The sequence below is a fragment of the Penicillium verhagenii genome (assembly GCF_028828195.1).
Source record: "Penicillium verhagenii strain IBT 33310 chromosome Unknown utg000007l_segment0_segment0, whole genome shotgun sequence".
Lineage (NCBI taxonomy): Eukaryota > Fungi > Ascomycota > Eurotiomycetes > Eurotiales > Aspergillaceae > Penicillium > Penicillium verhagenii.
This window is the reverse complement of record NW_026643171.1, coordinates 2,058,678-2,073,647: the sequence shown is the minus strand read 5'-3', so window position 1 is coordinate 2,073,647 and position 14,970 is coordinate 2,058,678. Positions and strand designations below refer to the sequence as shown.

Below are 14,970 nucleotides of genomic sequence, written 5' to 3'. Positions count from 1 at the left end.
GATCTAGATAAACCCCTTTTTTTTTGAAAACCATCTATGGTTTTCAAGCATAGATGGTTTTCAAGCGATGAAAATTCCGCCTTTGTGGCAATGCTTTGCGTTTATGGCCCTGTCCTCACTGATGTGCATATAGCGTTTCATGTCTTATTTTTATCCTTCTTAAAATCTTAGGTATGAATGAATACATTAGACCAACCCTTCAAGAAACATTCAGAACATGGTAGTATTAACACATAATTCTTCATGAATATCTATCAGGGACAGTGGTTTTCCAGCTGTCGCCGGATTTAACGTTCATTTCACATGCATCCACCACGATTTGACTGGCGAAGACTGTGTGGCCTTTATTCAGTAGACGGATTTAAATCAGCGGGCCTATAATTAGAGGCTCATCCTTGTCCTTGGAGTGACTTCTTTACGTGCAGTCCCATGGCAAACAACGTAAACGCGTGAATGCCAATTTCATCACGTCAAAGGTTTCACACATCGCCATATCGACGTGACTCCCCCACTTCACGTCAACCCCCCATCTCGCGTCCATGATCTTAACTACCTTCTTCTCTCTTCAACATGCTTGGGGGTTTCTCGAGCAAGAACGGTCCAGCATCCTTTTCGTTCCCTTCAACACCTCTACCGCCACAAACCATGATGGATTGGAAATCTGCTCTGCTGCAAGCCAAGCGCTTGTACCTACAGAGGCAATACAAACAGTGTGCAGCTCACTGTAAGAATCTATTGAGCTGTGCAAAAGAACCAGTTTGTGCTTTCTGATACCTCTTTATACTCAATGCTAACAGTTTAACGTTTTGAAATAGATCAACCCTGTGCACAAAACCTATCTCACTTTTTATGCTGCAATCTCCTACGAGCTGTTAGGCCGAGCTGCCCACATCTACTCTACGAGAAAAATAAATCTTCTTCGTCTGGCCTTGGAGAACTTTGCCAATTGCGGCTCTGCTCTCCCTCCCCTGGTGGGTTTGCCTCGGCTCCCCAAGATCGCTGGCGATCTATCGGCTCCACCATCTCCAACTAGTATCGATGATTGTCTGGCTTCTTTTGAGCCTATGGGCGGAGTACCTTCTGGTCGTGACTCCATGGTGGATAGCATCACTCGGCTTATCGACGCTTCGATCTGTGGACTGGATGATCCTTTCTTGGACTCTTCTGATGAAGCCAGCAATGGTCTTCCTTCTCCTTCCCCATCCCCACCGCGCTTCCCAGGTCCAATAGAAACATCGCCCGAGCAAGATATACTTGCGCCTTCCCCTCTTTCTATTCGCAAGGTCTCAGATCAGAAGGTCTCCTGGAAGGTGCCCCCCAAAAATCCTGCCAGGCTTTCATTCCATGACAATGAGAACGTTCCCAAAAAGATCGCCAGGCTGTCGATTGGTGGGGATGAGAACGCTGGTCAGAGCAAGCGTGATAGCAGATACCGTCCTCCAAGACTGCCGCTGAAGGTTATCCCATCTTCCCAGCTCAACGCTAACCAGTCTGCTTTCCCCTCCCCTCAAACTGACCTCTCCAGCCCAGCTTGTATCACGCCTCTTTTCTCACGCTCTGCTCCAATGTTGCCCACCCCAGACACCACGCCGCAAGAGCAGGAATCCAACAGAAAGACCATCAGCACAGTCTCCATTGACGACCTCACACCCGCCCGTGCAGCCCAGATTGTCCGCTCCAACCGTGGAATCGCTCTCCTCCGAGAGCAAATCACTTCCAGCATTTTTGAGATTCGACAGCAAATCCGAAAGGTCAAGGAGATTCAGGAAGTTCACCGCACCCGCAGTGTCCAGCGTGCGTCTTCTTTCTGGACCTTCGATCCAATTCTAGAGGAGGATAAAGAGAACGAGGCTTCTTTGGATTCCGAGCCCATCATGGATGAGTTTGGTCACATTCTTGTCAAAGAGACTATATATCAGCGCATTATTCGTCTCCGCAGTGAGGGGTGGGATACAGTTGGATTGCGGTCGCCGCGGAGCACGTGGAAGGGAGCACGATATTACCAAGAGCTATGCACTATGGTCATGACTGAGCAGGACTTGGACTCGTGAGATAGAGGCATACAGGGATCAAAGGGGCCCAAGTTGATTAGGCCGATCACGCAGGTCGGGATTTGTGACGAATCTTTAACGATACTTACGATTTATTCAGACTTTCGGAAGAATGCTTGACATAGGCTTACATCAATATGGGGTTTTAAACGTGGTGGAATTATTTGAAATCATCTATCACCTATCTCTCAATGCAATGGAATGTTATGCAATGCTAATCTTGTCGCTGAGTGGATGTCATGATCAAGTAGATCAGTATAGTTTAAAGACCCTTGCTCAGCACCGAGCCCACACCCTCACCGGCACCACCCTTGCCAAATGCGCCTCCAATTCCATTACCGAGCTGATCTTGCAACTTGCTCAAATTCGTGTCTTCGGCTAGAATCTTGGCCGTGAGACTCTCTAGTATGTCGGATTAGTACTGGAATGGTTCACATCCAAAAAAAAGTTGTACTTACTCTTAAGTCCGTACGACACTTTAGTCTCCCCCATCGCGTACAGGACAATTTCCTGCAGTCTTTTCTGGTACGGGTCTAAGGTACCGGAGACCCAGGCACCAACCAAGATTGCTTGGGAGATGACGTATAGAAGGAAGTAGAACATGATGAAAGTGGTAATGTTTTTGAGGTCGTCGAGGTATGTGGTAGTATGTATGGGATCTGCCTTGTGGAATGAATTGATCTATTCATTTTTTGCCTGTCCATTATGCTGGTTTTATATGCAAGCTGCACACGCGCGGGCCTGCAGGGCTATGACGTTCTGGCGCTGAGGTATGACGCTGCCGTACCACATTGAAGGTGTCAGTGGGGCTCATAAAATCTCCTGCCAATTAGAGTTGCTCGTTGAGATTAAATCCACAATCCAACTATCAGGGTCTATCATGATGTGCATCAATATACGTGGACTGATTGATTAACAGAACGTCATGAGCCAAGACGACCACGTTGCTAAGACCTAGAACATCTCTAGGGCAAAATGTCCGGGTTTTGCCCAAACTCACCGACTAATGCGCGCGGGAGGTACATTGCAAATAGCCTCATCTACATCACCGAGGTATGATCATGCGAAGACAGATGCAACATTGAACAACAATTTTCGAAGCAAAAACCCAATAATCCCAAATGCTCATTCTCTTGTGGACCTTCATGTTAGCTCGAGTTAATCCGAAATAGCATCATAGTCGCTCTGTTCGCAGACAGCCTTGGAGAGCCATCTTCGTTTGGTGGTTTTTATTCATCAGCGCTCGACTCCATTGGATTCTTTCCAAGACATTTCTTGGATATTTCCGTCGACAATGAGTCTCCAGGAGACCCTCGAGGGGTGAACATACTCAACACTCAAGGAGGAGTGGAGGCTTTTAAGGCACCTCTTGAAACAAGCTGTACGCCACAATGCGGCCTCCAATCAGTCGCAGGGGATACACGCATATGACTGCATTATTGCAGTTGCGCCTGACAAGGGTGAACTTTGGAGGTGATGCACTAGACCGCATGATGGATTTTAGACGCATCACATCAGGCCGTGGCACTGCCACACTTAGATGCTTGTATTTTATGGCTCATTTCTTGCGCTTTTAAACTGGTTGGAGGAGACTGTCGCCGCACAAGTGCGCCTTGGCGGCTACAGTACATTGCTCGAATTACCTTGTTACCACTGGATTTGTGGCGTTGTCTGGATGCAATTGACAAATGAATGACTTTTGAAAAGTGGCGGTACGAGTCGGAAAAAGGTACCAGAGGCCGATATGTATGTGTTTCCCCCCAAATGCATACCGTATATGTGCGTCCCCCTTCATTCAAAGGTCCGATCGATCGAAAGTCTATATCAGTGATATATCTTTCCCCTCCCCCTTTTTTTGAACATTCCTCGGAGAATTTCCAAGGCAGCAAGAATAAATCTTCACATGCTGCCCGGTACATACACTTGTTGTTGAGAAAATGAAAAAAAAAAATACAATAATAAGCGGGATTCCAGCCCCCAAAATATGCGTGGAGACCAGTTTCAACTTTCAGCCGTGGCGGTGCAGTTACAGAACACGCCAAGGCTCCACTAAACCCTACAGCCCCAAATTATCCTTATCGCGCGTCTAGAACTCTCCCTGACCCTTTTTTTCTCTCTCGTATCCCTTAAGATCTCGAGTCTTCTGGCCTTTTTTGTAGGGTCCTTTTCACCTGAACAATCTTCAAGATCGAGTCCGTCGCCCTAGGTATTTGGAACGGTAAACATCTCCGTGTTTCCCCCTGATCTCGGCGCGCAAGAGCGTCGTGGCATGAGCCCACCCATGCCCCGCCTGGTCCCTCAAGGGTGCGATCTGGCTTTTTTTTTTGTTCGATTGCTAAAAACTTGCATTTTCAGATCATCCAAATTCTACCCGAGTCTCTCCATATCTTCCGATCACCAGATAACCCTCGCGTCCCCCCGAGATCGCTTCCCATTTGCTCGCCCCGCCCTCTCCTCCGCTGCGGGGTTCACCAGCCCGCTTTTGCTACCTGACCAGATCTCTACCCATCGCATACCAATTTCAGTCGTCGGGGGTCCATATAGCCCTATCCGCACATCATGAGTTGTGAGTCAATTCAATACACAGCGCTCCAGCATTGGTTTGCGCCCAGTTTGCGCCGTGAATTCAGGCCCCCCGCGGCCCTTTCTATTTCGAGCGGGCTGTATTTGAATGCCCACAATGCCAAAACTTTTCGGAGCTAGAGACAAATCAACCATGCCTTGTTCAATGCTGTTTTCCTATGCCACATGCTATTTGGCAGATCCCTGGTCCTGTTTACCCTCTGGTGTAATGTTGTGGGACAATGCATATCCCCTGTTCAAGTCGTTTTTGCTGCCGATTACTCATTATCGGGCGCCGTGGCATTAGACAACGGGGCCATTTGCTAATGTTTGATCTCTTTAGTCGCAAACATGCTTAACAAGCTGTCTGGCCAGCCAGAGAGCTATGAGAAAAAGTACGAACTTCCTCCAACTATCGAATACCGAACACTCGCTAACTTCGCTTGCTTCAACTCAGGTCCCTGTACAAGTTTGGACGGACCCTTGGTGCTGGCACCTACGGTATTGTCCGCGAAGCCGATACGCACGACGGAAAGAAAGTTGCAGTCAAGATCATCCTGAAGAAAAATGTCCGGGGCAATGAGGGAATGGTCTACGATGAACTGGAAATGCTCCAGAAGCTTCAACACCCTCATATCGTCTCATTTGTGGATTGGTTCGAGTCTAAGGTTTGTGCAAACTTACGAACCTCGAGATCTGCAAGGCCTAACCAGGAATTAGGACAAATTTTACATTGTGACACAACTGGCCACTGGTGGCGAGTTATTCGACCGGATTTGCGATTATGGCAAGTTCACGGAGAAGGATGCGTCACAAACCATTCGACAGGTCCTTGATGCAGTCGACTACCTGCACAAGCGCAACATTGTCCACCGTGGTAAGTCCACCCTACTAATTTTTTTTGAGGGTTGCAACGAGACTCACACACGACAGATTTGAAACCCGAGAACCTTCTCTATCTTACACGCTCTCCTAGCTCTGAGCTCGTCCTGGCAGATTTCGGTATTGCCAAGATGCTGGACAGCCCATCTGAAGTTCTGACCAGCATGGCGGGCTCCTTCGGCTACGCCGCACCCGAAGTTATGCTGAAGCAGGGACACGGAAAGGCGGTTGACATGTGGTCTTTGGGTGTCATTACCTACACCCTTCTGTGTGGTTATTCACCCTTCCGGGCCGAGAACCTGAGCGACCTTATTGAAGAATGCCGCACTGGTCGAATCATCTTCCACGAGCGTTACTGGAAGGATGTTTCCCAGGACGCCAAGGACTTCATCATGACCATGCTCCAAGCCGACCCCACCAAGCGAGTGACATCTGAGGATGCCCTCAAGCATGAGTGGCTGACCGGAGAATCTGCCAGCGACCGCGATCTGCTGCCCGAGATCCGTGCCTACATTGCGCGCTCCCGCCTCCGCCGTGGTATCGAGATCGTCAAGCTCGCCAACCGAATTGAAGCCCTCAAGATGCACGACGAAGACGAGGAAGAGGGCGACATCCCTAGTGCTATCCCCCAGGATCCCGAAAATACTGCGTCCGCTTCGGGCTCAAATGGAGATGCGGCTTCCGGTCACCACAAGAAGCGTAGCCTTGGCAACATTGCTCGCGGGGCGATCTTCCGTGAGGTTGTTTTGGCAAAGGTGCGCGAGGTCAAGGATAATGAGGAGCGTGAGAAGTTTGAACATGATGCGCGCGAGAAGGCCTCCCATCACTAACTTGATACCTCACCTCTTTTTTGCTTTCATATTTTTACCCTGCTTATACTTTCTTCTTTTTTTTACTCGATGCTGTTTCATGTCTGTAAGTTGTCTGGATCTGGATATAGTTACTTGATTCCCCATATTCAATGCAGTCTGCACATAATGCGGTAAGACCGCTTGCATGAAGTCAATTTTATTTCAAATGTTTGCATTCATGCATCAACACCAACTTGAAAACATTTTCTAAATACATATTTTTGTTCATCAAGGCCCACTCATAAGTAGTCGACTTGTATCTGTCATAGATAGTAATACATACTAGCACTTGAGTGTGTAATGTATGAAAGGTCTGCAAATTATTGAGTTGATGACAGATTTGAACGCACTTGAGTCGGAAAGCAGCTTCAATGTTTGAGATGGTGACCAAGCCAGTCATGTATATCGGTATGTACTGAGTACTTGACAGTATCTTTAAGCCCCGTACGTTCCGAGGAAGGTTCTTAGGGACATACTCATGCACATACTCGATAGTTGTAGTGGTGAATCCTCTAGTTCATATAAGGACTGCGCAAATTTTCTTGGTATCTTAACGCCACCGTCCTGCAGTTTTCAGTTGACTACTAGTACGACTACTACTTGTGAGGATACCGTAGTAATCATAAAGGCCGTGGCATTAAGGAAAAATATGTGCTCCCGTGGAGCAAAAAAGAAATTCCCAAAGGGGTTAGCCCCGAAATCCCCCCACGCGTAACATTTGTTTCCCTCCCCGCTTTTTTCCCCTTCTTTTCCTTTCTGCCCCCCACCACCGCCATCAAGCTTCTACGCACGCGCATCAACCTTCGAGCGACGCACTTAAGCAAACGAGCAGATTGCAGGCATGGATACCTCCAGCATCAAACGATTTTTGGCCGGGCTGTTTGTGCCCTGGATTTACTTGGGGCGAGCAAGCTGCGATGAACCCCTTTGGAGATACATGCTCCACAACAATCGTTCCATTGACCTCGTGTACCGGATGGTGCAGATTGTATGGGAGCTCGCCAAGAGGATGTCGATCATTTGGGTAGGCCCGCTGTCACGTGCGTGGACACTCTTATCGGCCTCCGCGCGCGCTATCGTGAGCAACCCGCATTGGAGCCTCCCCTCTCTGTTTTCCACTACGTGGTATGCGTACCGGCATTTCTTCCAGCAACCGTGTGCACTTGCGGTTTCTGCGTGCGCCTTTCTCTCCCCTGGTCTTTCGGTCTTCAGAAGATTCCAAGGCGTTCCCATCACAGCCAGCATCAGCTCGCCGCTGATATACCCCCTCCTCCGTGCATCACTTGGACGAATTGACACACTTCCTTTCTGGTATTCGCCAACCCTGCTCAGACTGTCCGAACTTTATACTCCTCAACTTCTCCCTCGGACAACTTTCGACATACTACCTCCCTCCTTTTTCTTGCGAACCCTGGTCCGAGTCTCCCGGTTTTGCGCCTCTCTTCCTTCGCCTCAGCCATTCCTCGATAGATATGTCGAGATCTTTCGCGAATAAGCGGTTGGCAAGGGTATGTGCTTTACAGGATATTGAACTTGCTTACTTAATTCTCACTCCACTCTCCCCTCCCTCCGCTCTTAGATGTATTTCTTGCTAACACTTCATTCACTCTCTAGGAGCTAACTAAGGTAATAACTTCACGTCCTCTCGGCTGCATGATAGATACCCTTGTATCTCCGCTTGCACTGCACCCTCATTATACACTCGTTTGTTCACCAAAATTTGAAGCATCGATACTGACCTTTCGTCCGTTGTTTTTTTTTAGCTCCAAGAGCACCTTCCACCCGGAGTCGCAACTGTTAAAACCGACAGTCTGGAAGAATTCCACATGGACATACAAGTCCTTGACGAAAACCCGCTCTACAAAGGCCAGACGTACCGACTCAAGTTTCTTTTTTCAAGCAGATATCCCATTGGTAAGTCACTGCACGTGATCTTCTTGCCCTTATTCCTTCCCGACAGCGATAAGTCTGATTCTGACTTTCCTCCTCTCTCTTCTAGAACCCCCCGAAGTCCAGTTTATTTCTAACACGGCCCCCTCCGACACCCCCCGATACATTCCTATTCACCCGCACATCTACAGCAACGGCATAATCTGTCTTGATCTCCTTAGCCAAACGGGTTGGTCCCCTGTGCAGACAGTGGAGAGTGTCTGCATGAGTCTTCAGAGCATGTTGACCGCCAATACCCGAGACGAACGCCCACCGGGTGATATGGAGTTTGTGGCAACCAATCGCCGACGCATTCGGGATATCAAGTTTGTTTACGAGGATGATAATGTTTGAGGAGATAGTTTCCCATTCCCGCGTTTGTATTTCTATCTTGGTTTCTTCAGCGGTTCTTCTCTTTTTCTCTTTTTCTCTTTTTCTCTTTTTTAGAGGAGTTACTGGGGGCAAGCTCATGGGGCTTTCGCACATATTTTATATCAGCATATCTTATCAATTGATTGATGCTCGTTTCAATTCTTCCTTTTCTTTTCACCATTCCACCTTAAGGATTTAGAATCTACATGTGGCATACATAAACGATGCTACTACCTAGGTGCTAAGTACACATGTGCATAGTACATGTATTCAAATGTTTCAAGATTGGCCTTGCACTGTCTATTCAACATTTGAATCTTTCTTCTTCAGAGCTCTTCTTCGACAGACAGCAGTATACACCCTGCATTACTTCTTAAGTTCTTATATGGTCTCTGTCCCCACATGTGCACCCTCCCGAGAATTCTGTTGAATTCTATCAAATTGTCAAGCAACTTGCTCCTGACTTCAAGCTTGGAAAGGCTCAACAGTTATGGTCAACCTCATCACATTCGGGATACCAAGTGGATCTTCACATGCAAGCATCGCAATTAGATTAGCGATCTCCTTCAATAGGCAGTCAACTTGGCACGTAAACCTGTCTTCACCCAATCACCGGTCATATCTATCCAGGGTTACAGCATCCATCCATACAAATCCTCAAGGAGCAGAAGATGATTCCCAAGGAGTACACAGAACGGGTACAAGCCAAGACTTTTCGCAGATCACCCAGCATCAAACCCACATCCCCACACAAGCTCCAACTCAACATAAAATAACCGCTAGAGCCGAACAAGCAACAAAAGTCCCTTGAGAAACCAGCCCCTTGAGATCCTCTCCAATGATCAGCTGAACAGACAACCTAATCCTCTGACCATTTATCCTGGGGTGGCATCCGATTGGCGCCGGCGGCTTGAGGTTACTAAATTCCTCATACAAATAGCCTGGGAGCTTGGACAGTCCTTGCATATCATATGACCCAAGAGCATCGGACATGAATAGCATCAGTGTCAAAAGCCCAGTTGGCGATTCGTTCTGTTAAATGTTCCCCCCCTGCCAGCATTCCAAGGGTTTGTGGTGAGAAATTTCAGCCCTAGTTGGTAGGATCAGCGCACGCGAAGCTGTCAGGAATGTTGGAGCTGTCGACAATTATCCGATAAAAGCTCCGTCATTTTTAGTAGATAAAGTGCAGATGGAAGCTGTAAAGTATGGGATTTGGATTCGGACTCGGGCTCAACGGTATAAAACTTTATACCTAAATCATTCATCGTTTCTATCGAACCAAGATGGCGGTTAAGGATGTGGATAGAGGTTTGCGGAGATTGAATCTGGGCATTGCCTTTATGCTGGCTGCTTCAGCTACATCGGGGTATAATGCCAGCCAGATCAATAGTTTGTTGGTGCTACCTGAGTGTGAGAAACCTTTCCCTCCTGATGAATTGAACATCGAATGCATGATGCATATTCCGTCGTATTAACATGTTGCTAATAAAGGTTGATCATTTGAAATAAACAGTTGCCGTTTTCTTGAAAGGACTCAGTGCCAATGCCGAAGGCCTCATCATCGCTTCTGTCTCTCTGGGCTCATTCCTAACTTTTATTCCCGCCTCGTACGTTGCCGACAGACTGGGCCGCCGTCCCTGCGTCGCCATCGGAGCTACGCTCGTCATCCTAGCATCGGTAATCCAGGTAGCAGTCAAGCATCCATGGGTATTCTTCGGTGCTCGCGTCGTCACAGGAGCAGGTGTTGGTTTCTCACAAACAGCTGCGCCATTGCTTATTGCCGAGGCGGCACACCCGCGGCAACGAAGCGTTCTTACCGGTCTCTATAATGCAATCTGGTTCTGTGGCTCGATCACAGCGGCTGCTATCGCCTTTTCCACCCTGAGTATCGAAAACAGTTGGTCATGGCGGGTTCCCTGTATGCTGCAGGTTATGTATCCAATCTTCCAGTTAATCGGGCTGTTCATCATCCCCGAGAGTCCTAGGTGGCTGGTCTCCAAGGACCGCAAGGGCGAGGCACGAGCTATGCTTGTACGGTATCATGGAAATGGAGATGTAAGCAGTGCGCTTGTTCAGGAGGAATATGATCAGATCTGCAGTAGTATCAGCGCCATGGCGGATCTGAAGGCCACATCTGGATGGAGCGCCTTCCTCAAGACTCGCGGCGATGTGCATCGTCTCTCAATTTGCATTCTGATGGGATTCATGCAAGAATGGACAGGAAATGGTACGTACTTTTGCCAAGTTCAGTGATTTCAAGATTCTTGTTTATGAAATGGCCTTATCGCTAATATCGGCTTCGCATACAGGTGTCACTTCTTACTATCTCCCGCCCATTCTCGCCTCAGTTGGAATCAAACATGCCTCTCACCAAGCAGCCGTGAACATCAGCTTACAAGTGTGGAATTTGATCTTTGCCGTGGGGGGAGCCAGTACCTCAAACCGATACGGACGTCGCGTTCTTTGGCTGAGCGCCACAACTCTCATGTTGATCTTCCTGTCCACAACAACCGTGATGACAGGTCTTTTCTCCGAGCTCCACATTATTGAAGCTGGAATTGCAGTGATTCCCATGCTTTTCCTTTTCTGTGCAGCATACGACTTTGCATATATGCCTCTTTTCATCGCGTACCCCGCCGAGATCCTCCCGTTCCAGCTGCGCGCCAAGGGTCTCGCTATCACGCTGACCACGGATTCTCTCGCCTGTTTCTTCAATCAGTACGTTAACCCGGTGGCGTTTGCCGTGTTACAGTGGAAATACTTCGTTATCTATATTGGTTGCCTGATCGTCTTCCTTGGCGTGGTATACTTCCTTTTCCCCGAAACGCAGGGACGGTCTCTGGAGGACGTGGCGCGTATCTTCGAGGATGGTAAGATCCTCCAAGTGATGTCGCCCACTGACTCAGAGAATGAGGGGGAGTCGGAGAAGTCTTTTGAGAAGACCTCCTTTGCGGTGAAGTCGGCGCTGTGAGCCATAATTCTAAGCCGTGGGCCAGGAGCTGTTACTATATTACCCTGTTGAAGACGTCTTTGTACACGACTAGTCAACGTTTCTGTCTCTTTTGCTTTTTGCTTTTGCATTTGATCTGTCCTTATACAATCTTGGCATCTATGTATCAGACTATCTTGTATTTTGTCTGTTTTCATTTCTTTTTTGTCGGGTTCTTAGAGTAGAATGGCTTGCAAATTTACGTTTTGCATAATTCAAGGCTTGAACGCCTCTCAGGCTCCCTTGAAAAGATACGGCTATTGCGGGAATAAAGTTCAACAGTTTTGTAGATCTTATGAATTAGCAATTTTTATTCCTTGTGGCGTTATTGACGTCAGATCATTCGTTCGGAGGAATTCAACCAGTTTACATTGATACCAGAGCGCAAGAATGTCAGGATGAACCTTGGGACCGGAAGTAAAGATTGTTTCCTCCCATGACACCATTCGAAACCTTAAACTGGCGCGAAAACAAAAGACTGCAATAATGTGAGATGAGGTAGTTCGCGATCTACGTACTTTCCCATCTCAATGACACATTGTGTTGCGCAGATCTTTAAGGAAGCTGATAACTCCGTGCTTATGAGTTGCCTTAAATGAGTCCACTCTTAAAAGGGATAATTAATATCTCATATCTCATATCACATGTCTCGAGTCATGTATCTCACGTACTTCTCCATGAAAATGAAATGCTGACTCATGTCTTGGAAGGGCAAAAGGTCTGAAGAATTTCTGCGTGGGGCAATTGTATTTGACGAAACAGTAGATAAGTAGTTGATTTGGGATTAAGGGATTGAAGCTAGCATCCTAAATTCATCAAACTGAAATAAAATCGCAACTGGATTTCCAAATAAAACCACCCCGTCCATAGCAAGGGACCACCCACGAACTCATTATTACCTCCGCGTGAAAGTTTAAGCAAATGCACAGGCAAAAAGTTCAATGACGAGCAAAGGGGGTATTTCAGCATGGGGTACTTCAGAGAAAAGTCAAATGGGTAGAAAGCAAAAACAGGTTTTAGATAAATAAAAACGGCCAGCCAGGCCTAATGTCCGTATTGACCCGGATATACCTCAGGAGATCCTGAGGCCAAGGGCCATGGGTAATTAGAAAGCTACACCAATAGCAGACTCCGGGAATGTAACTGGATCGCCGTGGCGAGAAGAAGGGAACGCAGGTCGTTGTTGGCGGCCTTCGTAGGCGGTTGGTTGATAGAAATCCGAAACAATATCTTTCTCTCTGTTCAGAGATGGTTGATGTAGCGAAGCCCGTGGAGTGGAGCTACCCATAAACGAGCTGGAGATGGAGAGATTGGATGGTCGTGACTTGGCTCCGCCAGTAATGGTTGTTGTGATAGTCGAGCAGACGGTAGTACCACTCAAGGTGCGAGTTCGCTCCCACTCAAAGGCATTCTCACCATCGAGGGAGATTGGTTTAGGCGGGGTAGCATTCTCTCGAGAGAACCATTGCGAAACACGGTCTGGCAGCGGTACCGCTGCGACGGTCTTGCGGTAGTCGCTTGGTGTAAAAGAAGGTCGGCGTAGCGAGGAAAGTCGAGACGGAAATGTGCTTGAGCTGGATGTGGAGGGTGAATCTCTAAAGAATGAAGATTCGTTCGGGGAGTGTTGACCTATTGTGCTTTCTGGACCCGTCGGTGTCACTGGGGTCTGTGGAAGGTCTTGCACTGCCCGCGGTGTCTGAGCATCGCTGGAGTTGTCGGATAAGATATCGGTATCGAGGGTAAGCTTGCTCTCTTCCGAATGCGTCCTGCTGTGTGCTAGAATGGACATGGGGAGAGGTCCTCTTGGAGTAACGACAGAGAAATGGGGCACCAAAGAGCTCGCGGGCTTGTGGGGCTCCGCTTTCATTGCTGGCTCTATAGGATTTCCAAGAGAGCGACGATCTCCCGAGCCAACGGGCTTGCGTGCAGAGGCAGTTGACACATATCGTCGATGGCGAATACTCGATTGCGAAAGAGCACGTGCTGGTACTGCAGGCATCGGGTATTGATATTGGCGATCCTCAACCAGTTGAAAAGACTCGAACGAGGGTAGATCTGATAATCGGTTTTTATCCTGATGAATGCTGAGAACAAGTTCATATGTCTTTGGTATTTCCGATGTTTCAAGTGGTTGGGCTCTGTCAGTCAAAGTATGCACAAAGTGCTGAGACAACGAAGTCTCGTGGAAGCGACTTGAATCAACTATGAGGAAATCCGAAGGTGAACTGATTTCCAACGGTGTAATTGGAAGTCTTCTTCGAGATTTGATGAGACTTGCTCGGTTAGATGCCCGTGAAGCCAGGTTCCGGCCCTCTTCTAGCCACGACGACAATGATTGCGAGTTACGAGTGTGATGTATCCGCGGATCAGGAAGATCATCGTACACCCTCAGCTGCATTGGAGGGACAAGATGGGGCTGGGCATGGCATACTTGCATCTCCCGCTTCACACCTATAAATTCGAAGCATAGGAGATCAGCACTTGTAGATTGATAGAATCGAAAGAACGTCTTACCTTTGTTCTCAACTGACAGGGCAGCCTGGCCCTTCTCTCCAGGTGATAAATATGACAAGCATGATCCTATCCAACCGGTGAACAGCGACCCCGCTTGCTCGAAAGCTGTCATGGCGACCAGCGCTTGAATGAAGCTAATCCATCACCTTCCCTAGAAGAAGGGGAAAGGGGGTACAAAGGAAGGACTCGCAGAGCAGGAAAGAAGAGGAAGAAGAAGCCTTGGGAATCCATAAACAAAGACTCGTACGACAAGCACCAGGATGGGGATCCCTCCAACGACCGTGCGCCGCCAGGTTTGACTCGTCAGGCACCACGAGTGAGACTGTGTGCCGCTAAGATCCGGAACTATACCGGACAGAGCAAGTCATCCTGGTGAGCTGCTCTCAGCAGACGGATTTAGTGGTGGCACCGGTGGGGATCGTCCCTGCGGAGTGCAGTGTGGAGTCTTATTCGTTGGTTCGAGTGGAGATGTCACAACCTTGTGCTTATCAGGAACTTTGACCATGTACTAAGAGTGGGGCGTCACACCTCGGGCGCGTAAGTACAAGAAACATGTTGCGCTGACTTGCGTCTTTGAATGTGGTGATTGGTTTTCTCTTCTTCCACCAGATGTTCCAGTTTTGATGTTTTTTTGCCCGGGAAGTTGTCATTGGCTCGTTTCATGATCCCTGAATATCGGTTGTTTATACCCAACCTCCCAAATCAATACATGTACGAATCAGTACGATTACCTTAGTGCGGGACAACTCACAGTCCACTCCTTATTTCTGGATTTAGCGTTTCCACTTCCGGAGAATACACATGTTTGTAGATCTTTCGC

General features: G+C 48.1%; 6 protein-coding genes across 6 annotated transcripts; 4 read left to right on the top strand and 2 right to left on the bottom strand.

Moving 5' to 3' along the window:
- Positions 1-539: 539 nt before the first annotated feature.
- On the top strand, positions 540-2,051 carry N7466_007451 (uncharacterized protein; the record flags this gene model as incomplete). Its single annotated transcript, XM_057166840.1, has 2 exons — positions 540-686; positions 816-2,051. The coding sequence occupies 2 exons, from the start codon at positions 540-542 to the stop codon at positions 2,049-2,051; spliced, it is 1,383 nt and encodes a 460-aa protein (XP_057019881.1).
- Positions 2,052-2,313: 262 nt separating this feature from the next.
- Positions 2,314-2,654, bottom strand: N7466_007450 (uncharacterized protein; the record flags this gene model as incomplete). Its single annotated transcript, XM_057166839.1, has 2 exons — positions 2,314-2,453; positions 2,510-2,654. 2 exons carry the CDS (start codon positions 2,652-2,654, stop codon positions 2,314-2,316), a joined length of 285 nt encoding a protein of 94 aa, XP_057019880.1.
- Positions 2,655-4,964: 2,310 nt separating this feature from the next.
- N7466_007449 (serine/threonine-protein kinase) lies at positions 4,965-6,325 on the top strand (the record flags this gene model as incomplete). The annotated part of the gene is made up of 4 exons (XM_057166838.1): positions 4,965-5,008; positions 5,071-5,281; positions 5,334-5,490; positions 5,547-6,325. The coding sequence occupies 4 exons, from the start codon at positions 4,965-4,967 to the stop codon at positions 6,323-6,325; spliced, it is 1,191 nt and encodes a 396-aa protein (XP_057019879.1).
- Positions 6,326-7,818: 1,493 nt separating this feature from the next.
- N7466_007448 (ubiquitin-conjugating enzyme E2) lies at positions 7,819-8,629 on the top strand (the record flags this gene model as incomplete). The annotated part of the gene is made up of 4 exons (XM_057166837.1): positions 7,819-7,854; positions 7,961-7,972; positions 8,110-8,260; positions 8,346-8,629. 4 exons carry the CDS (start codon positions 7,819-7,821, stop codon positions 8,627-8,629), a joined length of 483 nt encoding a protein of 160 aa, XP_057019878.1.
- Positions 8,630-9,930: 1,301 nt separating this feature from the next.
- On the top strand, positions 9,931-11,618 carry N7466_007447 (uncharacterized protein; the record flags this gene model as incomplete). Its single annotated transcript, XM_057166836.1, has 3 exons — positions 9,931-10,057; positions 10,161-10,874; positions 10,957-11,618. 3 exons carry the CDS (start codon positions 9,931-9,933, stop codon positions 11,616-11,618), a joined length of 1,503 nt encoding a protein of 500 aa, XP_057019877.1.
- Positions 11,619-12,741: 1,123 nt separating this feature from the next.
- On the bottom strand, positions 12,742-14,262 carry N7466_007446 (uncharacterized protein; the record flags this gene model as incomplete). Its single annotated transcript, XM_057166835.1, has 2 exons — positions 12,742-14,087; positions 14,151-14,262. The coding sequence occupies 2 exons, from the start codon at positions 14,260-14,262 to the stop codon at positions 12,742-12,744; spliced, it is 1,458 nt and encodes a 485-aa protein (XP_057019876.1).
- Positions 14,263-14,970: the final 708 nt, after the last annotated feature.